Here is a 26253-nt window from a genome sequence, read left to right as displayed (position 1 = left end):
TTTATGGCCATAATATTTTGAACCCCCTCCCTCATCAAATAAAAGGGCAGGGAGACGCGATATTTTATGGCCATAATATTTTGAACCCCCTCCCTCTTAAATAAGAAGGGCAGGGGGACTCAATATTTTATGGCCATAATATTTTAAACCCCCTCCCTGTAAAATTAAATGGGCAGGGGACTCAATATTTTATGGCCATAATATTTTGATCCCCTCCCACTTAAATTTAAAGGGCAGGGGGCTCAATATTTTATGGCCATAATATTTTGAACCCCACTCCCTGTAAAATTAAAAAGGACAGGGGGTTGAATATTTTATGGCCATAATGTTTTGAACCCTCTTTCTTTAAAATTAAATGGGCAGGGGAACTCAATATTTTTTGGCCATAATATTTTGAACCTCCTCCCTCTTAAATTTAAAGGGCAGGGGGGTTTAATATTTTATGGCCATAATATTTTGAACCCCCTCCCTCATCAATTAAAAGGACAGGGGGACTCAATATTTTATGGCCATAATATTTTGAACCCCGGGTTCAATATTTTACAGGGGGGTTCAATATTTCCAGCGATATTTTGAACCCGGGTTCAAAATATCGCGGGGTTCAATATATTATATGACACTGTGCAGTGTACTGAAGAGTGAAGCTGAATTTGTCTCCCAATCCATCTTTTACTTTTCCAATATCGCTGTAAAGTTAGACTTCTCATAATATTGTGATACAAAACAAAAGCTTTCTCAAGTGTGCTGTGATGTTTTAGAGTTTGATCGTGCAATTTTCCAAATAACTTTTTCAGTTTAAAGTGCAAAAACATTGTTTAATCAAAGCTATTCTTTCCATTGTAGGTGGTGTTCACAAAAATATTTGGATATTTACTCTGCCAGACGAGTAGTCAACTCCCCGCTCTGATGTTTGTCGAACCAACCTATTTCCTGTCTGACTATGGACCGGAAGTAGACTTTCCGGATAGTGTAGACCTGCCTCTCGCAAGTCGTCGTCCAACACATAATCTAGAAAATACCGCTTAATGAAAGATATGTTTGTTAGAATAAAACATTTAGGCTGTTACTTAACGGTCCAGGGGTCATGATTTTTACCTGTAAGTACCCTGAGACTAGAACAATGCCGGCAATGTACAAATAGTAGAAGGCGTATGTGGTCATTTTGTCATTAAACTCATCCACGGTTGAGTTGTTTCCGGTCACATTTCCGGTGACGTTGAAACTGATGCTTCCATTCACGCAGATCAACTGAGCGCCACCCGGGCCTTGAAAATGAAGATTTGTTAGAAACCATTTTAAAAACTAATGTGTTACTTAAACGTTAAATATTAATTGAAACATTTTAGACCGATACATTGAGATGATACCATTCTATAGTCATAATGAAGGTCGATACTTATGATAATAAATAATAATATTAATAAAATTTTATGTAGCACCTTATCTTATGTGAACTCTAAAGCTCTTAACATAGATATAACAATCTATGTAGTAAAAGGAAAGCTAAAACAATCTAACATTCTTATAAAGACATTCCTGAAAGTTGCTTTTAGTTTTTTTATTTCATTTTAGTTCTATAGCCTTACATGATTATGGGATTCTAGTTCTATTGTTTTAGTTAATCAATAAAGATCTGAGGCTGTTACAGACCTGTCACGAACGTGTCGGTCAGTTCTCCAAAGATGACGGACAGAGCTGGCCATCCTCCGCCTACAGCTATAGCGAAAACACTGCCCACTAGAATCAGAAACCTGTCAAAAGCCGTTGCATACCGGAACTACAATCAAAAGTATCCACCATCAATTTTACATACAAATTTTTATGCTGACCTACCGGTCAGCAGGGGATACTCACCCTTCCATGACATCTGCCAAGGTAACTCTGATGTTTTCGAGGATCGTGTTTGCTCTGCTCCATTTTTGTAGTGTTTTATGGACTTTTGATCTTGAATACTGTTCGTTATCTCTATATGTTCATTTTTATACTGAATGAGACTACGGAATGTTCCTTCTACCTTGTTAAAGCATAGGATTCCTGGCGGGTGTGATCGGTCAACAAGGAATGCTTACTCCTCCAAGGCACCTGATCCCACCTCTGGTATTTCCAGGAGTCCTTGTTTATGCCCTTTTTACAGATAAGAATTGGTTAAAGATTTTTTTAGATCGATCACTGCTCGTTATCTTTCCCATTTTCATATAACAACCCTTACCAAAATGAAATGTTTGCTGCAAGTTTGCGGCAAGCTTGCAGCAAGTTTGCTGCAAACAAATCTATGTACCAGAACAGTATGCCAGACGTGTGCAGTAAATGCAGCTAGCAGCACACAGTATGCCACTTGCGGTTCATTGTGTGCTGCTAGTGGCACATATGTACTTCTAGCGGCACATTAAATGATCTGATGCACATATGTGCCAGAAGTATGCCACAATTTTCCCTTAAATGCCTTTTACATATATAGTGTGCCAGAAGTGTACCAGAAATGTTTCTTTTAACTATCAAATCACTGTGTGCCAAAAGTGTGCCATAAAGACCTTTAGGAACGACTTGTCTATTGCGTTACAGACCTATCTAAGAACGGCTTATCAGTTCACATCCGGTTTGAAAGTTTGCGCCAATTTTAAACCACCTGGGTCATGACTCATGACAAGAACAAAGAGAAAGGAGAAAACAGCAACATAGACCGTGGATAAAGAGGGAATGTGAGTATTTTAAAAAAATTGTATAACTCTGATGTCTTTTTAACATAGAAATAAGACTTGACTGTATTTGCTGAGCCAGTTAGAATTTTTACAGTCCTTTTTCATAACAAATTGGGTCGATATATAGTATATGTTTTTGTTTTTTGTTCTATCCAGATGGACTGATGATGAATCAGTAAAACCTCCTTAAAGAATAGATCAAAAGGGCATTTATCTGCAGGAAGGATTCTGCTAACTAAAATATGGACTAAAAGTAAGTAATCACAATAAGGAATTACGTCCATATTCAAATGTTTATGTCATATAAACAAATGATTAAATACACTTTACATTATATAATTTGTCAAAGAAGCATGTAGTTTTATTTAACAAAGTGTTGTTTTTGAATTCTTGTTTGTCATTCTATCCTGAATTCCCATTTAATATGATTTTAATGCATACAAAACAAGATACAAATGTGGGATCTCTAGGTCAAAATTAGGTTTAATTCATTGCTTAATTAAATATTGGTTTCAATGACTGCAATGCGAGTAATTTCTCTCTATCTTTTTAACAGGTACTTGCATAATGTTGGAAAGGAAGAGACCCCCCCCCCCCTCCCCAATCATGAAAAGTTAGTTGAAATGTCAGAGTGAATTTGAAGTACCAAGAAAGTAGTTAATAAATATTCCTATCAAATGTGTCGCACGCATGGTTAGAGCGTCTGCCCTCGAGTCACGAAGTAAGGAGTTGAATTCCACTGTGGATCCTTCGGATGAGACTGTATAAACTGAGGTCCCATGTTTCAGTACGTGATGATAAAAAAAGATCCTCCCTGCTCAATGGCCCTGAGTGCCAATTAATGTAGTGTAGGACAAAATTTGCAGCTCTCCCACGGCAGATGTTGGCATCTCCATATAAGTGAAAAATTCTCATGAGGGACTTACACTTTAAACAATATACAAACAATCAATTAATGAGAAATGCAACGGATGAGGACACTCTTTCAACATGACATGGATTCTTCAATGGGATTATGTTGTTGTTTTTTTTTAAAGTGATAGAATCAAGACACTGAACAAATTGTCGCCTTTACTGTGTAAATAATATTGTGAGATTTAATTTGTCAAAATACCTTATATGTTTTTATTCATATTGTGCAGCACTATTACTTTGATATGTGCAGTTGAAATTCATTGTAAGAGGTGAATCTTTTCTTTGATGTGAAATGTTTTGTGATTTTTGGTTACTACAAATCCTTTATTCATTTTGCATAATGACCAATATAAATTTGTGCCATTATATTACTCAAAGGTTGTTTTTTTTTTTTAATCTGTTTCTTTCTCTATCTGATGTATACAGTGTATTAACTGTTCAATCAACAGATTTTGTTTTTTTTAAACATTAATATTATAGTTAGTGTTATATATACATGTACTTGGTAACTTTTTACCTTGAAATTTTCATAAATAATTTTTAAAATGGCTTGAATGTTCTTATTTTTTTTATAGTACATGTATTACATGTTGCTGTCATGTTTATTCACGTTCTTTTAAAATTAATTTGTAAGGTAAGGTATATTAACTTATGGAATTGTATATGCCAGAAATGTGCCACAAGTGTGTGCCACAAATTTGCAGTTAACTATATGCCAGAAATGTGCCGCAAGTGTGTACCACAAACTTGCAGTAAACTATATGCCAGAAATATGCCACAAGTGTGTGCCGCAAATGTGCCAGAACTTTGCCGCAAATATGCCGCAAACTGTGTGCCAGAAAAAAATTTGCATACGAAAAATCTATTTGCGGCAAGTTTGCCGCAAATATTTGCCGCAAGGTTGCGGCAACTTTGCAGTAAACTTGCTGCAACTATGTGCCAGAAGGCTTTTATTTTGGTAAGGGAAACCTATCAGTTTTAGGTCTCTTCTCCTCTCGTATTCAGAGTTTTCTTATACATTTACAAGTACTAGTATGAGGATCTTGAAGAACATTTAATGTAAATTGAGTGGTACTGAACTACATAACAAGCAAATAAATGTAACAATAGGTAGACTTACCAGCTGTCCAAACGATGCAGACTTCGGGGAATTCCTGAAAAACCAAACAACAGTTATAATGTGGGTCTACGTTCTAAATATAAGTACTACACATAGTACACACTATCTGTTACCTACGCTGAGAAACTCTTCAGGTCCATAATGGCGCTAAATGCGGGTGCCTTTTTGGGACAGGTGTCCGCATTATTTATGTTTACCCCTGATAAGAAGTAGAGCCGTACTCGAGAAGAAAATGTCACTGTATTTGATAAGGAAATATTAGCTGGATGTGCTTCTATACAGTATCTCTGTGAAGTCGGTCAAATACTGAAACGTACATGGATAAATCAATATATAAAGGATAAGATTAGGAAACATTTTGAAGCTATTCCTTTTACGATTACTCACACAGCAGTCACCCACTGACTCAGTTTTTATCACGTTTACTCTGGAGTCGTGACGTAAGGAGTTGATCCTGAATTTAATACATTTTTGAATCCTAAAATGTTATGAAGCGGACGGAAAAAGACCAGCTGAAGTTTCAATGTAAGAAAATACAAATCTTGCATTTACTAATGTAACGTTGAAATGGCGCTGTGACATTTGGAAGATATAATTTTTTTTATCAATGTTTATAAAAATAGATTTTACAAATATGCACTTTGTCTTTTTGATGAAATGCTGGTATTTTATAAAAGTTAAGGGTTAGGGTTAAATTTTTATAAGAATTATCTTTTTGTCCTTAATTGGAGCTGAAAAATCCGTCGTCAATTCAATGTATAAATAATAGACTAACAATAAGTATGAAAAACGTCAGTTAGCATTTGACTAAATGATAAATTGTATTTGCTGACAAGGTCATTGTATTGACCATTGAACTAACGAAATGTTGACTTTAAACAAGACTGCTGATACTTGTTCCATCAACTTGCTTGTCAAAAATTAACCTCGTTTTAGGAATTGTTCATACGTAGAGCATGCTCAACTGAGATATATACACTCCGTATGCAGGTGATGAAGGTATATTGCTGCATAATTAAGGGAAGTTGACGATAGAAAAGTTAAAGTCATCAAATATAAGAACATAAATTTAAAACAAATACGGAATCTTAAATGCACATTTATTTAATTAGCTATAGAAGTTTACACATCTTACAGACAAATATGGTTAAAGGATTATCATGAAATATGGAGAAAACGAAGAAGTATTTAAGGTTAGAACTTAAAGAAGTCCATTGAAATAATACAGATCGAGAGCAGAGCAAACATGAACCGGAGGCGGGATCAGGAGCTATCGAGGAGTAAGGGTCCGCTGTTGACACATGACAGCAACTGTGTGCTCCGTGTCATGATGGCAAGCAAAAAAATCCAAAGACAATTCAGTGTGTGAATAATGGTCTTACAATAAGTATGAAAAAACCCTCAGTCAGCATTCGACTTAATGACTGATTGCATTTGCTGACAAGGTCATTGCATCGACCAAGAAACTTACAAAATGATGATTTTTGTTGGAAGATTTGATCTCCAAAATCTATATACAATCAGTAGCTCAAACATTCTTTTAATAGTTTATGAGCATTTTGTGTACCTTGAGACTGTTTAACAAAAAGAGAATTTATTGATAAAGCAGCTGTCTATAAACCCAAAAAAGACTGCGTTTAACCGTTTGGATAGGTTGTGTAAGCTGTTTTAAAGTCCTATATTTTTCAACTTATTTATTTTGGTGAAAATTTGTGACCTGAAATTATCCAAAAGTTCTTTTGGAGTTTTTTAAGTAACCACATTTGATTTACACCACTTTTTGAATATATTCCTGTCTTGAGGGGTTTTCGTCAATACTGTAAATTTTTTAGTGAAGAGTAAAAAAAAAAAAGGTTTTTTTAGAACGCTTACACTTGTGACCTGATCCCACCTCTGATGTTTTGGAGGTCCGTTTTTGTTCTGCTCCTGTTTTGTATTGTTTTATGGACTTTTGATTTTGAATACTGTTCGTTATCTCCTTATTTTTCATTACTAGAACCCGCTATGTTGCTTGGTCGTTAAGGTTTTTGCGAAGCTTAGGAATCAACTATAAGGATGATGATTCTAATTCATTTCGATTTTTGGACATATTAAAGATGTTTAAAATTAATTTGATTTTTGTAAAGAATTTCCTCCTTAGAAAGGGAACTAAGGGGTGTTAAGAAAGTTCGTACCATGATGAAATATTTTCAAAAATTTCAAAGTAGCGCTTTACTAAAGAGATGAATTTTCAAGTATTATAAAATTACAAGACTGTGCTTTAGATTTCTGGCAATTCATTTCTAGCAGGAAATTATAGGATTTTTCTTCCATATGAAAATATGTATAACATCTTTAAAGCACCCGAATGATAGAAATGCTGGTGTTTTTGCGTGAAAATAAAGGATTTTTTACTTTTGTTTCTGCATAGCTTATCTTGCATCAGTCAAGCTTTTGAGCGTAAATATTAGCAAGATGGATCACTTTTCAAGAGAATATAGTTTTGTCATTTTACAATTTTCACAGACTTGATAATTTGTGCATAGTATTTGAAACGATATTTTGACCCGTGTGCTTAATAAATGTCACAAATATGCGCCATCCCTAATTTTTCTGCACAGACATCATCTGTTTTAATGAATGCCCTTCCCTTATTGATTCATCATAAGACAAATGAAACTTGATCAGTAGCAAGAATGGACTCTGTAAACATGAAATATCACAAATTGTAAATATCTTCTCATCGTATTTCTTTTCGAAACTAAAAGAAAAATTTGGAATGAACTTTCTTAACACCCTTTATGAGTATTATTAGATTTACACTTGCTGAAACAGCCCAGTTTCTCTCAGTTACAAGAATTATAAGGAGCTGTTCAAATAAAGACTTTATTTTACATATGATACCATTTTTCATTTCTGAACAATTTTGTTCTACGTACGTGTCTGTATTCCGTACTCTGTATATGTTGCTTTACTTGTATTTGCTTTATTTACATTTCTTTAATTTGTAAGTTGGGACAAGTGCCAGGGATTGACATTAACGGTTGTCCGATTGCCCGGGACAAGTAAATCATCAGTTCGGGCAAGTGAAATCATCGATGTACCTGTCCGATCGGGCAAGTGGATATTTCTGATAGAAACGTTTTTTTTAATCTTACATTAGTTTATAAACAAAACAATGAATTGAACAGTTGATTTCCGCCAAAAACGTGACATTATTTTTGCATTCGGAATCCCTCGGTAACGTTTCTGGATCATACCTTTATTTAGAAATCGGGTTCGTTATTCTGTTTTCTTTCGTTCACTCTCTGCCTGACAACTTATTATGAACTTACGATACATTCTTACGAAATATATATAATAGAATAGTTTATTTAATCACTTACAGAATATATAGAACACCAGTTGTTCTCGGTAATGATGTATCTTGATTCAAAACATGATAAAAGAAAAGGAAATATCGTTAGTGCATTGCTGTACGTGTGTTTACAGGATAGTAAATTACAGGAAAGTTGTTTGCAGTTAAGTTTAAAATAGAAATTAGTTTGTTAACTCTGTAATATTTACAGTATCAAATTAAGATACAGTAACTGATATTTTCTTCTTTAAAATTTTTGGGCAACCAAGTTTTGCGTTCGGGCAAGTCAAAATTGTAGTTCACTTGCCCGAAGGACAAGTGAATATAAAACTTAATGTCAATCCCTGAGTGCATGCATACTGGCCATGCAATCTATTTAATTTTATTTTTTTTTCCATTTCTGAATTACTGTAGGCAGAAGAATAAATTGATGGTTTGCATATTTCCCCTCATTGTATCATTTTTGACATCCAGATATATTTTACCAATTCCAACGAAGTGTCTATGCATTTTTTTCATGCTTGCCCATTGATATGCGAAATCGTCCAAAACATTTGTAATATTAGTTACATTTTGACGCCAGTTGAAAGATCGGGGTTTCATATTAACATATAGTATAACAATATGATATAAGTATTATATGGAGATAATGATCATTCTGTGTATATTTCTATTTGTTGCATGAACATTTTTATTAGGTGATCGATGTAAAAGTAAACATATTTGCGCTAAATATTTTGATAAAACTAAGAAAAAGCAGATTTTTGAATACCTTGATCCGCCGATAGTCTTGTTCGACCTTGCTAATTATGGACACGCCCCCATCATAAATAAGGATTTGACTTACTTTTTACTCTCGGTACTTTCGTTTTTGTCTCCTGATTCCACGGAATATTTCTCCATGTGATCTGCAGACGACAACAAGGGTTGCTTCTCTTCTTTTTCTGACATCTCAGCAGTACAGATTTTCTCGTTTCTTCATCAATTTTGTCAAAATAACTATAGAAATTCCTTAATAAACACTTCGTAGGTTAACCGTATAAAGACATGCTGATTAAAAACAAGTAAATGATATCATTGTAAATAAAGTAGTAGAAAATGAAATGATGTCATCGCTTAAGGCAATTGCACAACGGTTCACCTATGAACTGATTACATTTGAGTCTGGTCAATAACCAGTACTCTCACTCAGTACTTGATAAAGATAACTGCATAATTTTAAAGTGCATGTCGATTCCCTAGATCTATAAATATAGCTATGACCGAAGCAAGTTCAAGTTAGTCATACCGGTGCTGCAGTGCTATTCACTCAAAGGTCTGTTTGAATCATGAAAGGAGTCCATACATCTTGTTGATAAAAAGTGGGAAAATAAATACACTCAACATTTCAATATTCTAAATAAACTTTAATACTCCACATATATTTTTACGTTGAAGGGTTGCAATGTTTAGAGTAATCATATAGGTGCTTGTTTGTGTAATCCACATTTTATGTGTTTAATCAAATACATGCAATCATAAGATTATGGAGAAAAAAATGATTTAATGGGTATTTAGAGGAACATGTTCACCGAGTGATAATTAATTGATAAAAGCTTTATCTGAATTCGAATTGAAGTTCACTATATTTTCTTCACTTGTAAAAGTTTATCAAACATTTTGCAATATAAGAATAAAAGAAGAGGTCTGTTTATAAAGTAAAAATCAAGTGCCTAACGTAGCTCGAACATTTTGATAGAATAACTAGACTACATAGATGTTGATGAGGATCTCAAGTATTTGTTTCAAATCAACAACAAAAGAACAAGTTGACGAACCATCACAGATAAAGTTTATTGAGATAACGACCGTACTCAAGTTTAGAAAGCCATCAAACAATACAAATCGTGGAGCAGTTCATGCACAAACTGAGGTGGGATCGGATGCCATAGAGGAGTAAGCATCTCATCCCGCCCTGTTCTTGTCATGGTCGGTAATAACCTAAAAATCCGTCGAAAAATAGGTTATATTTTCTAAGACTGCTCAGCAAGATTACCATTAACGCCTAATAAAATATTCTAATAGAATTCTCGAAAAGATTTACTGTATCAGCACACGAACACAAAAACACTAGGAACAGTCTTTCCCTATGGTTGTAATGACAAAGTCGATAGTGTTGAAAATATTCCAGTCCACAGTATAACAATGTAAATGTATATTTGGGAGATTGTTAAAAAAGCAAATGACTATAATGTCAAAAAGCTCGAAATTCAATTTTTGTGGGTAGTGTTAAATTCATTTGTTTTGATGTTAATAATTTGATTTCAAATTGGTAGAATGTTGTGAATTCTAAGGCAAACAAGACAGCTATCAAAGATGTATAACTGTATAGTACATTCCTAACCAGTCCTGCGCAAATTGTCGTTACATGTATTTCTTAGGATATAAAGATTTACCAGAAGAAGGATATGGAAAAAAAGAACAGTATTCAGTTTCAAAGTCCACAAAACAATACAAAACAGGAGCAGAACAAACACGGACCTCCGAAACATCAGAGATGGAATCAGGTACCATGGAGGAGTGAGCATCCCCTGCTGACCGGTCACACCCGCCGTCTGCTCCTTGTCATGATCAGGAAATAACGGAATAATCCGTCGTCAATTCAGTGTATAAATAATGGACTAACAATTAATATGAAAACGTCAGTCAGCATTTGACTCAAAGATAAATTGTATTTGCTGACAAGGTCATTGTATCGACCACAGAACTTACGAAATGATGACTTTAAACGAGACAGTTGATATTCTTGTTTCATCAACTTGCTTGTCAATAATTTATCTCGTTTTAGAAATTGTTCATACGTAGAGCATGCTATTGCATATCGAATCAACTGAGATATATGCACTCCGTATGAAGGTGATGAAGGAATGTTCCTGCATAAGTAAGGGACGTTGACGATAGAAAAGTTTAAGTCATCACGTTTATCATATAGTTTGGATGTTAGGTTACTATTAACGTCTTTTTCAAGTAAAATATCCAAGTATGAAACAGATGTGTCAGACTCTGTCGTGTCTTTAATCTCAAGCTCTTCTGGATATATCATATCGACGTAGGAATGAAAATTACCATTGTTAATTGACAATACGTCATCGATATATCTGAAACTTAGACATTGAATGCAAGAATTAGCTTGTGATATCATGGATATGTTGAATAAATAATTACTCGTAAAATGATGTTTTCTTATAAATTTATAGGTTCCCTATCAACCTTTAATGATTTTATTTTTAAAATGACTTAAAAAATAAGATAATATTTTTATTTACATATGAGACAGCAACAATTAACTTAAAATGTCATAAAATATATTTTAAAAAATAAAAATTTCTAAGAATTCTTGTTGAGGTTATTTGAGTTAAATTTTGTGCATTTGGACCTAAACAAAACATTCAGTTTAAAAGATTATATTAATTTTGAGCAGAATTTCTTCAAAATTTTATGCCAAAAAACAGCATCAGAGTCAGGTACAGAGTCAGCATTAAACTCAATGATTTTGCAAATGACCAATGATAAGATAAGTAAATTAACGAGTTCCATTTTTATTGAAAAAAAAAAAACAGCTGTCATTGATATCGAAAAGCCTGCACTTGTCGTGTGGAATGGTTATGTATAAAATATGTTCTTCGCCCTATAACTATAGTCCTGCTGAACACGTTATCACAGGTGACGTAATTATAGTTAATAAGGAGGACCTTAGATCACTTATTTTTAAAAGGTCCTTATTATAGGGAACATTGATCCTTCAACGAAGGATATGGAGATAACGAACAGTATTCAATATCAAAGTACATCAAACAATACAAAATAGAAACAGAGCAACACGGAACTCCAAAACACCAGAGGTGGGATCAGGTGCCATGGAGGAGTGAGCATACCCGCCATGAGCTCCTTATCATTATCAGGAAATAACGGAATAATCAATCGTGAATTCAGTATATAATTAATGGACTAACAATTAATATGAAAAACGTCAGTCAGCATTTGACTCAATGATAAACTGTATTTATTGACAAGGTCATTGTATCGACTATAGAACTTACGAAATGATGACTTTAAACGAGACTGTCGATATTCTTGTTTCATCAACTTGTGTGACAATTTGTGAATTGTAATTTAACTAATTTTAGAAATTCTTCTTACGTAGAGCATGCCTTTGCGTATCGAATCAACTGAGCAGTTGATGAAGGTATATTGCTGCATAAATAAGGGAAGTTGGTGATAGAAAAGCTAAAGTCATAATGTTTATCATAGAGCCTGGTTTTTAGATAACCATTTACGTCTTTTTCAAGTAAAATATCCAAGTATGAAAAAGATGTGTCAGAATCTGTGGTATCTTTTATCTCAAAATCTCCAGGATCGTATCGACATAGGACATAGGAATGGAAATTACCATTGTTAATTTACAATACGTCGTCGATATCTCTAAATATTGACTTGAAGGCCACAATAAGTGTTTTCTTCATTAGTTAATCATTGCGTTTAATATCTAAGTTCTGGCAATTTTTTCAATTCAAAGAAATACACCTTTACATGTACTGATAACTATCGCAGGACTGGGTAAGAATGAACTTCACAGTTATACACCTTTGTAGGATTCTTATTTACCTAGTAAAGACATCACCTGCTAATCCTGTATGATTTAATGATAAAATGATTTCAACAAATATTGACTTTCTAAATCTGATCTTTTATTCTTGACAAAGCTGAGTCAGAATTAAACACTAACAGAATCTGGATGCGTCATGCTAATTTGTTCTCAAAGTTTAAATTCTTCTCTTTGAATTCCTGCAAAATAAAAAATTAATTCTACAAAATGGTAAAATATTTTAGTTAATTAATTGCCTGACCAAAACAAGGTCAATGAAACATGGAAAATATGGGACAGTGAACAATATTCAACGATCATTCAAAATATACAACCAAGTAGCATCGCAAACAAGAACCACTAAAACATCAGAGGTGGATCAAGTGCCAAGGAGAAGTAAGCATTCCTTTCCAACCGATGTTGCAAAATATTTGGTCCGCCTCGTTTAAACGTATGGGGAACCTAAAGCGATAACAGATCAAGACCGCCTTTTCTATGAATAGGTTTGATTCCTTTAAAAAATATCAGCCTAGTGCAAAATGTTTTGACATAAACACCTAAACTTTAGATAGTTGATCTTCTACGCAAACTTTCTGATGTACACACAAGTACTCTGAAGTTGACATCAAAAGGATGCTTGAGTTTCTGATTGACAACATCTATTTTATTTTTGGAGAAAAGGTCTTCCAACAATCTATTGAATTCCAAATTTCATTTGGGCCCCAAATGCATCCCCCTTATAAGCAGACCTATTTTTGTATTCATATGAAGCAGAATTTGATCAAAATCTGATAGATGAAAAAAGGAAACACTTTTTGTAGCCGTCAACTCGACATTAAGATATATCGACAACGTATTTTCAATAAACAATGGTAATTTCTATTCTTTGTATCGACACGATATATCCCGGTAAGCTTTTAAAAAGATGCCACAGATTCTGACACAAATGTTTTCTATTTTGATATTTTGCTTGGAAATAGACTTCAATGGTAATCTAACAACCAAGCTCTCTGATAAACGTGATGACTTTAACTTTTCAATGACTAGTATCAACTTTGCTTACTAACGCAGCAACATACTTTCATCGCCTGCATACGGAGTTTATATATCTCAGTTGATTCAATAAGCAAGGGTATTGCTTCACTGTGGGCATCACCGGTCGGCTGGGGATGCCCACTCCTCCACGGCACCTGATCCAACATGCGATGTTTTGGAGATATGTGTTTGTTCTGCTATTATTTTTTATTGTTTTTGTATGGAATTATGATTTTGAAAACTGTTCGTTATCTCCATATGTTTCATTGTACGATATACAAATATTTTGTGCAGTCTTTTATTTCTAGTTCACCGAGATTTTTCGAATAGACATATAAATAGTAGTAACTATTGTTAATAGATAATACTTCGTTGATAAATCTTAATGTGAAGCCTAAGCAAGGTTTTTGTGGCATGTAAAAATCTTTTAATCTTAAAAAAATATTAGATCTACTAATAATGGGATGTTCTTGGTTTTCATTGGAAATTCTTGGTTTTCATTGGAAATTCAACAGAAATTTGGCAGATCACTACAAAGATATTGACAGTCAGATCTGTGTTTGCTCTGCTCCTATTTCTTATTGTTTCATGGATTTCTGATTTTGAATACTGTTTGTATCTCCATATGCATATATTTCATTCTTTCTTCTTTCAAGTTTTAGTTTTAAAAAAGTTCATTTATGATTTTGAAAACTAATTATTGGTCACTAGTCCGAATTTCTTACAGCGAAATAATCTCAGGCATTAGAACATACATGTATAAGTTATGAACGTTGGTAATCTGGACTGTACCTGCAACCTTTCAGTTGATCAGTTATTTACACGATCCTTGTTATCACTTGTTTATACCTGTGTAACCTTTGATAATTACTCAGTTGATCTCTAAGCGCGCTGACCCTTCATTAAAGCAAATTAATCAACATGGGACATTTGTACTTCTCTCTGATTTTATTCTTCCTGACTGGGGGTATGTGAATCTAACTGTTTTGTTGTAAATTGTTTTTATAATGCTGATTACCTTGTTGCTTTTGATTTAAATATTGTTTACTATAATATTTTGTTTGACATGTGACTTTAGATATATCTATCTGAAAAGATAGGAGCAGAAAAATTAAGTTTTCTCAGTCATATTTACTTTTCAAGAGAATACAAAGTTAGTAGAAAACATGTACTTGCACGATAGATAAACATGAAATTCCAAATAAATATCTAAACAGAAATTTTCGAAGCAAAATCATTTTTTATCAAAATATGCTGTTACTTTTTTTATTCTTTCTTCATTTGTCATAGAAAAATGAATCTCGAGTATCGTTCTGAACAACTAAATAAACCTTTAGTCTGGCATCAAAAAGAAATTCTCATCTAGGAAAAGACCTCTTTCTAGGAGTTTGATTTTGATTCAATCAAGATTTTTCTGTTATAAATATTTGTATATTGTGTTAAATGATTTAAATTTCATCCCTTTGGAATCTGTTCAAGATCCTGGTTATTTGTCAATATGGGACGGTAACTTTGAATTGGGTGTCTATGATATGACCTCATAAGGTTGAGGAAATGCTCTCAAACTTTACTTTTACCGTATGGCAGTCGATTTGAATACCATTAGCTTCGAAAAGTATTTGGCTGACTGATTTAAAACTAAGACATTATGTAGTACTACTGTTAATATGACTTAAAGATTTCTTGGTATCTAATGACCATGACCTGGACATTTTGATATTTATCAATCAACCCATCCCTGTGATACTTTACGAAGAGTTGCAAAGTGACAAGTTAATTGATATTCTGAATGCTTGGAAATTTATTACAAGAAATTATGTACCCTGCAGTGACCGTACTTACTTTAAGAGGCATACATCCATGTCATCTGTTACAAATCATTTTATAATAAGTCATTGATCTTGCTTCTGTCGTATTTTTTATCTTTTGGCATAAACCATACACAATTTTATCTATTTTATGACAAACAATTAACCATGCTAATGGGTTCTTCTTTTTAGGTCTTTGTATGGACGCTTCAGACTGCCCTCGTCATTTAAGTAAAAGCGACCTCTATGTTTACGGTGACTATTGCTTAAAAGTTCACTATGGTGACTATGACTGGGAAACTGCCAGAAAACTGTGCCTCAATGAGGGAGCTGATCTTGTACAACCAAGAACATCCGGTATACAGGAATATATCCGGGTCAGCTTACTGCCCCAGAAACAGAGATCCGAGGAAGACGGATTCTGGATTGGTGCGACGGATTTAAATTCTGAATCCCATTGGAGATGGGTGTCAGGTAACAACAAAAAATTCTCTAGTTGTCATTCTTCTCTTTTGATAATGTGGTTAACCAGAATCTGGATTCTCTTCAGGTGACCCCCGAATGCCGTACAGTAACTGGGAGTCAGGGCAAGGACCCTCTCAGTCTGGATTTCTGTTTGCCGCTGGAGATCTGGAGGACTGTGCATTAATGAAAATCCAGGACGGATTCCGTTGGCATGACTACCCATGTTCTAATTTCTTTTATCATTACTCATTTATATGCCAACACAGTAAGTAACTTCAACAATCATAGGGATTTAGTCATGATTAAATATAATTCTTAAATTTCTTAATTTGGCATGACTTGAATCATTTCATTAAAGAAAAGATCCCACGCTCAACACAGGCTGCGCATTTCAATCACACTCACCCAAAGACTTCCAAGTATGTACCACCAACCACGACGAAATACGTCCCACCTACAACGACAAAATACGTTCCACCTACCACAACAAAATACGTTCCTCCAACAACGACGAAATACGTTCCACCTACCACAACCAAATACGTTCCCCCAACTACAACAAAATACGTTCCTCCAACAACGACGAGATACGTTCCACCTACCACAACCAAATACGTTCCCCCGACCACAACCAAATACGTTCCCCCGACCACAACCAAATACGTTCCCCCGACTACAACAAAATTTGAGCCAGAAACTTTTACGACGACGAGGTTTGTTCCTTGGACGGAGAAAACAACAATGCTTAGTGAGAAGACAAGATCATCAACAGCTCAGATGATGACAGACACACCATTACCTTCCACAACAATGAACAAAAATACCCCTCTCCCATCCACTACGCCGGAAGAGCCATCAAAGTCGCCCTCCGCCCCTATTGGTCCTGGTGGTGATCCTTTCAGTGGGGGATTTGCATCTAGTGAGTTGAATTAAAATGAAATAGGTTTTTAATTAATCACGTTTGATATCTACAACATAAATGCAATTACTTGAAAATAAATTTTGTATTTGTATTTCAGCCAGAAAACCACCCCCTTCTACCACAGAGGAGAAATCAGGAGTACTCATCATTGGATAAGATTTAGTGTTAATTGAGTTAACAATCTGAACCAAAATGCCTGAAAGATATTGTACCTTGTAGAGATTAATAAAACAGTACTGATATTATATTATGACTTGTTTAAAGAAGAATTTCTATCACTGAGGAGAAACGAGACGTTCTCATCATTGGACATTTTCTGAGAGGTCGGCAGTGGATGCTCTCTCCTCCATGGCACCTGATACCAACTCTGATGCTTAGATGTTCGTGTATACTCTGCTCCAAACTTTGTATTGATTCATGGACTTTTGAGCTTGAATACTGTTTGTTATCTCCATGTATTTCGTTTGTATGATTATAAAACATGAAGATTACGAATTGAGATCAAATACGGTAGACAAAACGCAATAATTTTGTAATTGAGATCGATATCTTCAAAACTTTACTTTGAAAAAAAATAATGGAACTTTTATTTTTCATATTCAAACCTTGAAGCTTTCATTTACTGCAATGGACAAAAGTTCAATGAAGTACTTTTGTAAGGGTACTATTTTACTACATATGTTCTTTTTCATGAAACTATGGTTATAACGAAAAGTATTCAATATCAAAAATCCATAAACCATACAACGTAGAAGCAGAGCAAACAATGACCTCCAAAACATCGGAGGTGGGATATAAGGGACACCTTTTCTTTTTGTGCTAAAGATCTATAGTAGATGGGTCTTTGGTTCCTTTGTTACGCTTTCAAACCACCATGTACAATCAAACGATTGCAGGAATTGAGTGCAGTTTTCAGTGGGAATGACTTTTACTGATAAACAATGAACTATATTTCGTAATACTAAGATACTATTAAGTAGAGGAACATTATTGTAATCATTCCTCACGAACATGGATCAATATCTTTGCTTTTTCTTCATTTCACTGATCAAGATTGGTAAGTACATGTCGTTGATATTAAAGTGAAAAACTACTAGTAGATCTTTATGTAATTCCATCTTGAATTTAATATTTCTTAAAAATATATATCAGCAAATAAAATGAGTCATCTTGGTTCTTAACATTACATTCACAAAATTCCTGGGAAAAAAAGAACAGAACATTTTTTTCAGAATTTTAACAAGGGCAAGGTTGTCGTTAACCATTTATACGTCTTCGGTTCAAATGTAAGTGCCGTGGCTGGCTATAGAGCATGGACTTCCGGGAGTAATATTCACAATTTTGATAATTAAGGTCTTCCGTTTTCAACGGAAGACCTTCTACTGATTCTGAAGATTAAGATTATTCTTATTATTCTTTTTTTTGTTTTCTTCCTAGACGCCAACTTTGAGGCCTCATATCTCACTCAATTCTCAATGGATTTTGCTCAAATTTTCAAACATTATAGACGGTTATAAACTCTATCAGAATGCTGTCGATAATTTCAAAAAGTCACTTCCGGTTTTGAGTTATTTCCCTTTAAAAGAAAAATTATAGGCTTTCATTTCCAGACAAAAGCTCAGAGACCAGGCATTATCCTGTTATTAGCATCGCGATGCGAATAATTTTTGACGTTGTTGACGTTGTTGACGTAAATAAAATTATAATTTTGCGAGCTTAGAATTAAAAATTTAGTCTTTAAACAACAATATTTATGGATTTTATGCTTATTCCGTTAATTCCCACTCTCTGTCATCGGCTTATACATAAGTCATGTCTGACAGAGGAACGAAAGACAATTCTGCATGGGAAATTGGTTACTTCCGTGATATTTTAGAAATAACCTTATTCTCAAGTAGTACGGTATAAAAAATAATGCATTTTTGATAATTCGGAATAAATGTCTTCATAAACAAAACTATAAATTATATAACTAAAAAATTCAATATATATGTACTTTATTTTGTTATAAATGAGTTGAGATAAATATATAACGGAATAAATGTCTTCATAAACAAAACTATCAAAATTTAATATATAATCTTTATTCCGTTATATAAAAAAGTTGAGATAAATGTATTAACGGAATAAATGTCTTCATAAACAAAACTATACTGCAAAATTCAATATATGCACTTTATTCCGTTAAAAATAAGTTGACATAAATATATTACGGAATAAATGTCTTCATAAACAAGCTATCAAATATCAATATATGCACTTTATTCCGTTATAAATAAGTTGAGATAAACATTTAACGGAATAAATGTCTTCATAAACAAAACTATCAAAATTCATTATATGTACTTTATTCCGTTATGTAGAAATAAGTTGAGATAATTGATAACGGAATAAATTCCAAGGTCTTCAAAAACAAAACTTTCAAAATTCAATATACCCCGGACGGTATGCACTTTATTCCGTTTAATGTCTTCATATACGGAATAAATGCTATCTATTGCGATTACATGTAATGCACAATACATTTTAGTACTCTCATTTATTCTTTTTCTGATCATGCAATTTCATTCATAAAGTAACATATTTAAAATTTCCATATCGAATATTTTATCTCTGCACGGATTTCAAAGTACAATGTATTCCAGAACAGGTTAGGAAGTAAAAGTCCTTTGTTTGTACGTTGCGTGACAGTCTGAGTGTAAAGAAATCCCGCACCGTTCAGTAGAGGTAGAACATTGAAGAATCGCTCATCACGATCGTCTACTACACTTTTAAGAAAACTGAATGCATTGTGAAACCAAAAAAATATGTTGTAAGCGTGACAGTCTGAGTGTAAAAAAATCCCGCACGCTTCAGTAGAGGTAGAACATTGAAGAATCGCTCATCACGATCGTCTACTACACTTTTAAGAACACTGAATGCATTGTGAAACCAAGAAAATATGTTGTAATCTTCTCTCTTTGTGAGGCTTATAATCTTGATATTTGGAAACGCCGTCTCTCTGTATATACTCCTGTTATTAGCATCGCGATGCGAATTAGTTTTCGGGTATTAAAATGTTCTTCGTCTCTCTATATATACTCCTGTTATTGGCATCGCGATGCTAATTAGTTTGGAGGTATTTTATCCATTAAAACGAGTCATTTTAAGAATGATCCCCCCAAAAAAGCCAAGCCCCATTTTTTTATGATAGTATACTCCAAAGAAACCCTTTTCCCGGGAATACTTCCCTTTGTGGAGCTTATAATCTTGATATTTGGAAACGCCGTCTCTCTATATATACTCCTGTTATTAGCATCGCGATGCGAATTAGTTTTGCGGTATTTAAAATGTCACCCGTCTCTCTATATATACTCCTGTTATTGGCATCGCGATGCTAATTAGTTTGGAGGTATTTTGTTCATTAAAACGTGTCATTTTAAGAGTGATCCCCCCAAAAAAGCCAAGCCCCATTTTTTTCTGATGGTATCCCCCAAAGAAACCCTTTTCCCGGGAATACTTCCCTTTGTGGAGCTTATAATCTTGATATTTGGAAACATCGTCTCTCTATATATACTCCTGTAATTAGCATCGCGGTGCGAATTAGTTTTCGGGTATTTAAATGTCCCTCGTCTCTCTATATATACTCCTGTTATTGGCATCGCGATGCTAATTAGTTTGGAGGTATTTTGTCCATTAAAACGTGTCATTTTAAGAGTGATCCCCCCAAAAAAGCCAAGCCCCATTTTTTCTGATGGTATCCCCCAAAGAAACCCTTTTCCCGGGATTACTTCCCTCCGTGGAGCTTATAATCTTGATATTTGGAAACGTCGTCTCTCTATATATACTCCTGTTATTAGCATCGCGGTGCGAATTAGTTTCCGGGTATTTAAATGTCCCTCGTCTCTCTATATATACTCCTGTTATTGGCATCGCGATGCTAATTAGTTTGGAGGTATTTTATCCATTAAAACGTGTCATTTTAAGAGTGATCCCCCCAAAAAAGCCAAGCCCCATTTTTTCTGATGGTATCCCCCAAAGAAACCCTTTTCCCGGGAATACTTCCCTCCGTGGAGCTTATAATCTTGATATTTGGAAACGTCGTCTCTCTATATATACTCCTGTTATTAGCATCGCGGTGCGAATTAGTTTTCAGGTATTTAAATGTCCCTCGTCTCTCTATATATACTCCTGTTATTGGCATCGCGATGCTAATTAGTTTGAAGGTATTTTGTCCATTGAAACGTGTCATTTTAAGAGTGATCCCCCCCAAAAAGCCAAGCCCCATTTTTTCTGATGGTATCCCCCAAAGAAACCCTTTTCCCGGGAATACTTCCCTCTGTGGAGCTTATAATCTTGATATTTGGAAACGTAGTCTCTCTATATATACTCCTGTTATTAGCATCGCGGTGCGAATTAGTTTTCAGGTATTTAAATGTCCATCGTCTCTCTATATATACTCCTGTTATTGGCATCGCGATGCTAATTAGTTTGGAGGTATTTTGTCCATTAAAACGTGTCATTTTAAGAGTGATCCCCCCAAAAAAGCCAAGCCCCATTTTTTCTGATGGTATCCCCCAAAGAAACCCTTTTCCCGGGAATACTTCCCTCTGTGGAGCTTATAATCTTGATATTTGGAAACGTCGTCTCTCTATATATACTCCTGTTATTAGCATCGCGGTGCGAATTAGTTTTCAGGTATGTAAATGTCCCTCGTCTCTCTATATATACTCCTGTTATTGGCATCGCGATGCTAATTAGTTTGAAGGTATTTTGTCCATTAAAACGTGTCATTTTAAGAGTGATCCCCCCAAAAAAGCCAAGCCCCATTTTTTCTGATGGTATCCCCCAAAGAAACCCTTTTCCCGGGATTACTTCCCTCTGTGGAGCTTAAAATCTTGATATTTGGAAACGTCGTCTCTCTATATATACTCCTGTTATTAGCATCGCGGTGCGAATTAGTTTTCAGGTATTTAAATTATTTTTTTCCTCTAAATTTTACTTCAAACAATTTAAAATCATTAAATGTTGAAATATTAAGTCATTTAACGCTTCTGACGTTACGTAAAATAACGTCAAAAATTATTAGCATCGCGATGCTAATAACAGGATAATGCCAGAGACCACTTGAGCTGGAGCAGAAATTTTACTGGTTTTAGATAACAGAAGGATTGAAGTTGTGCACATCAGTTTTTGTTTTTCGATTTCTCTATTCAAAATGGCGCTATACAGGGGTCAAAAAATAGAACGCCTAAAAGAGAGAAAATTTACACGTTTTCCTTTTTATCTTGAAAACTAAAAATATTTTGTTAAGACATGTTGAACAAAAGTTGTGCATAATTGCAAGGGCTTTCATATCATACTATTCAAAAGGGGCCGGCCCCTATGATTAGGGATTTAGGGAGCTTGAAAGTTTTTGCTTTATAACTCAAAAACGGTAAATATTTCGATCTGGATTATACGAACAAAATTGTTTTTGACACCTTTTTAATCTGATGAAAATGTTTTGTGTTCGGTTATACCGGGGGTATTGCGTAATACGTAGTTGAAAGCAGGCCACGTAAACAGGTAGCGTTTTTCATTCGGAAAGGAAATCAGACCTCTTCATGTGTATAATTTACACAAACTTCCTATCAGTAATAAACCCTATGGTATTTAATGTTAATTTTCTTCTAAATAGAGCTTTATACGTGCTTTACGGTTCACTATTAAATTATTTATAACGATTAGTCTTTCTTTTATTTGTTATTAATTAGTTTTATAGTGAACACGTCTTCATAAACGGAACATATTAAATCTATCTTTCTACATTGATTATTATAACAATTATAAGTTATTTTATTTTTATGCATCGAATAATTCACGATCATTAGTTGTATACATTTGGCGATCTCCAAGATCGCCTAGATGTTTGTAACAGTTATGTAATCCAACACCCGAATCCCACGCTGTCGATCGAGGTCACTAGTGTACCAGCCACCTGTCGTAAACAATGCAAGTGTCTGTGATCGTGTTTAAAATCCATTGTGTACAAAGACCTATCAATTTGTAGAAAATCATGTTTTTAATTTATCGAATCATTTGGTTGTATAATGATTACAATGTATATAAACGTCCATCTGGTCAGTCATTGTTGCTTGACGACGTCTTGTTTTCTTCTCTCACATTGGTAGCGCGTATGAACAGAGATATGAACACAAGCTTGTAAACAAAATAAACGGCAATTCACAAAAAAGGAAAACCAGAAGAAAAAAGTGTCTGTGTAGATGAAAAACACAACTCATTAATTTGTTTTTGAACGACCCCATACGTTTTTTTCTTTCTCCCACACTATGCATTTCGACTATACGGGAAAAAGATCACTAGAACCTTTGGTTATATTAAAAGAAAGGTGTTGGACCTTCAAACGGCACTATATCCGAACAGCTATTATACAGCCTATCAAATATATCACGGCGTCAATAAAAGAATTATTTAGATATTTCAAAAAATACTAATTTCATTCTAAGAAAAGCCACGCAGCTGTATACAGACATTCCAAAATAATGTTTCATGGACCGACAGGTTGTTAAATTCCTCTCATCACTATAAGTACCCCATCCCTTAAAATGAATACAATGTCTTCCTTCTAAGCAGAGAATGTCAGTCGGTTGATTTGTTTTTGTACATGCATATATACATGTAGTTTAGGGGTTGAATTCCGAGACTGAAAGTTACGACCTATTTTTATGTAAACCAATAATCATACATGACATGTTATGCCCTGCCATGAATATGGCCAAGGCATTTGGTGTTTGTCGGACGTCTTCCATCCTTCCTACTTTCTGTCCTTCCGTCTCTCCTTCTGTCACACTTTGCCTTTAGCTCAGTTCAAAGCTCAGTTTCAAACAAACTATCCAAGATATTTTTATCAATCTTTATATACTGATAGAAATTAATTAGAGTTATGCAATTGCATTAACATTTTTTTTTAAACTTGACATTATATACATGTACATGTATATACCTCACTTTTCTTAAATTAGTGTTTAGCTCAGTTTTAAACATACCATTCAAAATGGTGTTATCAAACTTCACATTTTGATGCATACTGATGAGAGCTATTTAATGGCATCACCATTTTTGAACTTGGCCTTTCTTTTGACCTTGACCTAACTCTTTTTATCTCAATTTCAGCTCTAGAGTTAGTTATTGCTTAGCACAAGGTCATTTAGAAAGATCAAGGTCACACGTACTAGTATTCCTTTACAGTCTTTTTCCTAGCGAAACATTGTAAGTTGCTTCTCTTACTCTTTTTACTTGTACATGCATATCTTTAGTATTTGGCTTTTGACCTCGACTCAAGGTTACGTCTTCTAGTCCGTAGCTCCAACGGAAGACCTATTCGTTGCTTTGCAACGAGCTAGGCTCTAGTTGTTTTTTAAAATGTCTTATCAGTAATTTTTTTTTCCCGATAATGGTAGATTTTTGTCTTTAGTCTGGTATTCCTTTTCAATAACAAGCAGCAGTCAAAGATCCCAGTTTAGGATAGGAAGAGACAAATTATTGTCAAGTGATTATTGAATAAAAATTTTCTTGAAGTTCATAGTTTGCCCGCTGACAACTGTCCGTCACATCTGGGTAAAAGCGACCTGTATACATACGGAGATTTCTGTCTGAAGGTGCATTATGGGAACTACGACTGGGATGACGCAAGACACAAATGTCGTCAAGAGGGCGGAGACTTAGTTCAGATCCGGGATTCTGGGATGCAGCATTTTCTCCAAAGAGTTTTATCAGGTCAAAGGTCAGAGGAGGACGGGTTCTGGATTGGGGCCAGCGACAGGGACTCAGAATCACATTGGAAATGGGTCTCAGGTGAGCTATAGATACTCAAGGGTGTAATATAGGGCCACATACTTATCATTACTGGCTTTTGAATCAAACTAAATAAAATTTGTCCCAATAATCCATGTATTATCTTCACTTGAGTTTTACTGAAAGGTATAGCAACAAGGACATAAAATTTTATTTTAATTTCATTTTGAAACATAATTTGCATTTAGCAGTGCCACAAGTGCCAAACGCAGTTTTAGCGATTACATATTTCCTCATTTGTATAAAATATTTGGCAGGTGATCCTAGAATGAGTTACAGTAATTGGGAGCCTGGACAGGGGCCATCTCAAAGTGGCTTTTTCCTTGCCAGTGGAACTATCGAAGACTGTGCTCTAATGAGAGTAGACAGTGGATTTAGATGGCATGATTATGACTGTAGCAGTATATTCTACCATTATTCATTCATCTGTCAATACAGTAAGGAAAGTTTTTTTAAATGTCCCATTTTTGAGAAAAAAAAATTACTATTTTTTCCACTGTTAATGCTTTTTCATCAAAGTAAAATTAACTATTCTTTTTTATACTTCATATGGCCCTAAATTTCAATGAAAATAATGTCCATTCTCTAGGCAAACTGAATCATACTTCACCAGGAAACCATCACACCGATAGAACAACAATTAAACCACAAGGATCTACCACAGAATTTATAAACCCAACTCCTCCCGACACCACTCCCTTCAAACCCGACACCACAATATACTCGACACCACCGAAGACTGATGCTTCGATAGACACCACCCCACCCCCAACAGACGCTCTAGTGCCCACAACACCCCCAGAAACAGACGCTCCTCTCCCTACCTCGGACATGTTGACGCAAGCCCCGTTCCCTTCCACCTTGTCGCCGAAGACAACGCCTCCACCTAGTGAGTAGACTTGTCAGAGCATTAAGTTTTGATCGAACAGTTTCGTGTGTCTCACGTCCCAGCTGCTATAATTAACAACTAAATGTGTAGATAACCTTTTTCTTCCGAACTAGAAGTAATCTATACAAAGAATTAATCACTTTCACTCGTAAACTTCTGAATAACATTTATTTCTATTTTTAGCAACCACAGTTTTAACAACTACCACGGACAAAGGGGGAGTGGTTATCATTGGCTGAACATCCAGTGATGTGTTCGAGAAGATTTTATGAGGAAATAATGTTTGAAATATACTGAAAATAAATTCTTATTAGAGACACGGCAAAATTCACATTGCTTGATCGGATGAAATAAATTGCACATCGAAGTTTTTTTTAATGGAAGAAGAGAAGGATATGTATAAGTATTTCCCTACACTAATCCTTCTTTATCTGAATACTTTTTATATAAGTAGATTTCATTGTACGGAAGTGTTTCAAGACAATTAATTATGATAATCTTGCATATCACATCAACTTGATGTACTTGATGAAGTGTTTCTGATTTTTTTCTCTCTGTGAGAGAGTAACTAACAAGGACAGACTTAACAGAAACATTGTTGGC

General features: G+C 34.6%; 2 protein-coding genes and 1 long non-coding RNA gene across 3 annotated transcripts; 2 read left to right on the top strand and 1 right to left on the bottom strand.

Annotated features, from left to right (window-relative positions):
- Positions 1-601: 601 nt before the first annotated feature.
- LOC134271122 (ATP-dependent translocase ABCB1-like) lies at positions 602-9118 on the bottom strand. The gene is made up of 6 exons (XM_062753372.1): positions 8919-9118; positions 4735-4768; positions 1651-1777; positions 1096-1265; positions 875-1008; positions 602-686 (listed from the first exon to the last, which is right to left on the bottom strand). The coding sequence occupies exons 1-6, from the start codon at positions 9020-9022 to the stop codon at positions 602-604; spliced, it is 654 nt and encodes a 217-aa protein (XP_062609356.1). The 5' UTR covers positions 9023-9118.
- LOC134271123 (uncharacterized) lies at positions 2611-3613 on the top strand. The gene is made up of 3 exons (XR_009992960.1): positions 2611-2699; positions 2856-2952; positions 3256-3613. It is a non-coding gene; the product is annotated as an uncharacterized LOC134271123 (long non-coding RNA).
- Positions 9119-14651: 5533 nt separating the features above from the next.
- LOC134271124 (macrophage mannose receptor 1-like) lies at positions 14652-26003 on the top strand. The gene is made up of 9 exons (XM_062753375.1): positions 14652-14697; positions 15731-16012; positions 16089-16268; positions 16362-16412; positions 16551-16922; positions 24486-24761; positions 25019-25198; positions 25351-25650; positions 25834-26003. The coding sequence occupies exons 1-9, from the start codon at positions 14652-14654 to the stop codon at positions 25887-25889; spliced, it is 1743 nt and encodes a 580-aa protein (XP_062609359.1). The 3' UTR covers positions 25890-26003.
- Positions 26004-26253: the final 250 nt, after the last annotated feature.

Source organism: Saccostrea cucullata, unplaced genomic scaffold, assembly GCF_032062105.1.
Source record: "Saccostrea cucullata isolate Sc308-1 unplaced genomic scaffold, CSIRO_AGI_Scuc_v1 ctg8941, whole genome shotgun sequence".
Lineage (NCBI taxonomy): Eukaryota > Metazoa > Mollusca > Bivalvia > Ostreida > Ostreidae > Saccostrea > Saccostrea cuccullata.
Note: the sequence above shows the minus strand (reverse complement) of the source record. Positions and strands in the feature narration are given on the sequence as shown.

Excerpts from the sequence above, each read along its gene's own strand:
- LOC134271122 (XM_062753372.1), bottom strand. The coding sequence starts at position 9,022 with ATGTCAGAAAAAGAAGAGAAGCAACCCTTGTTGTCGTCTGCAGATCAC. Across the intron at positions 1,778-4,734 it reads CTGCATCGTTTGGACAGCTG|TTCCGGTATGCAACGGCTTT; the intron begins GTAAGTCTACCT and ends TTTTGATTGTAG. Across the intron at positions 687-874 it reads TTGACTACTCGTCTGGCAGA|CGATATTGGAAAAGTAAAAG; the intron begins GTAAATATCCAA and ends CTAACTTTACAG.
- LOC134271124 (XM_062753375.1), top strand. The coding sequence starts at position 14,652 with ATGGGACATTTGTACTTCTCTCTGATTTTATTCTTCCTGACTGGGG. Across the intron at positions 16,413-16,550 it reads TTTCAATCACACTCACCCAA|CCCCAACTACAACAAAATAC; the intron begins AGACTTCCAAGT and ends CCAAATACGTTC. Across the intron at positions 16,923-24,485 it reads CAGTGGGGGATTTGCATCTA|TTCATAGTTTGCCCGCTGAC; the intron begins GTGAGTTGAATT and ends ATTTTCTTGAAG.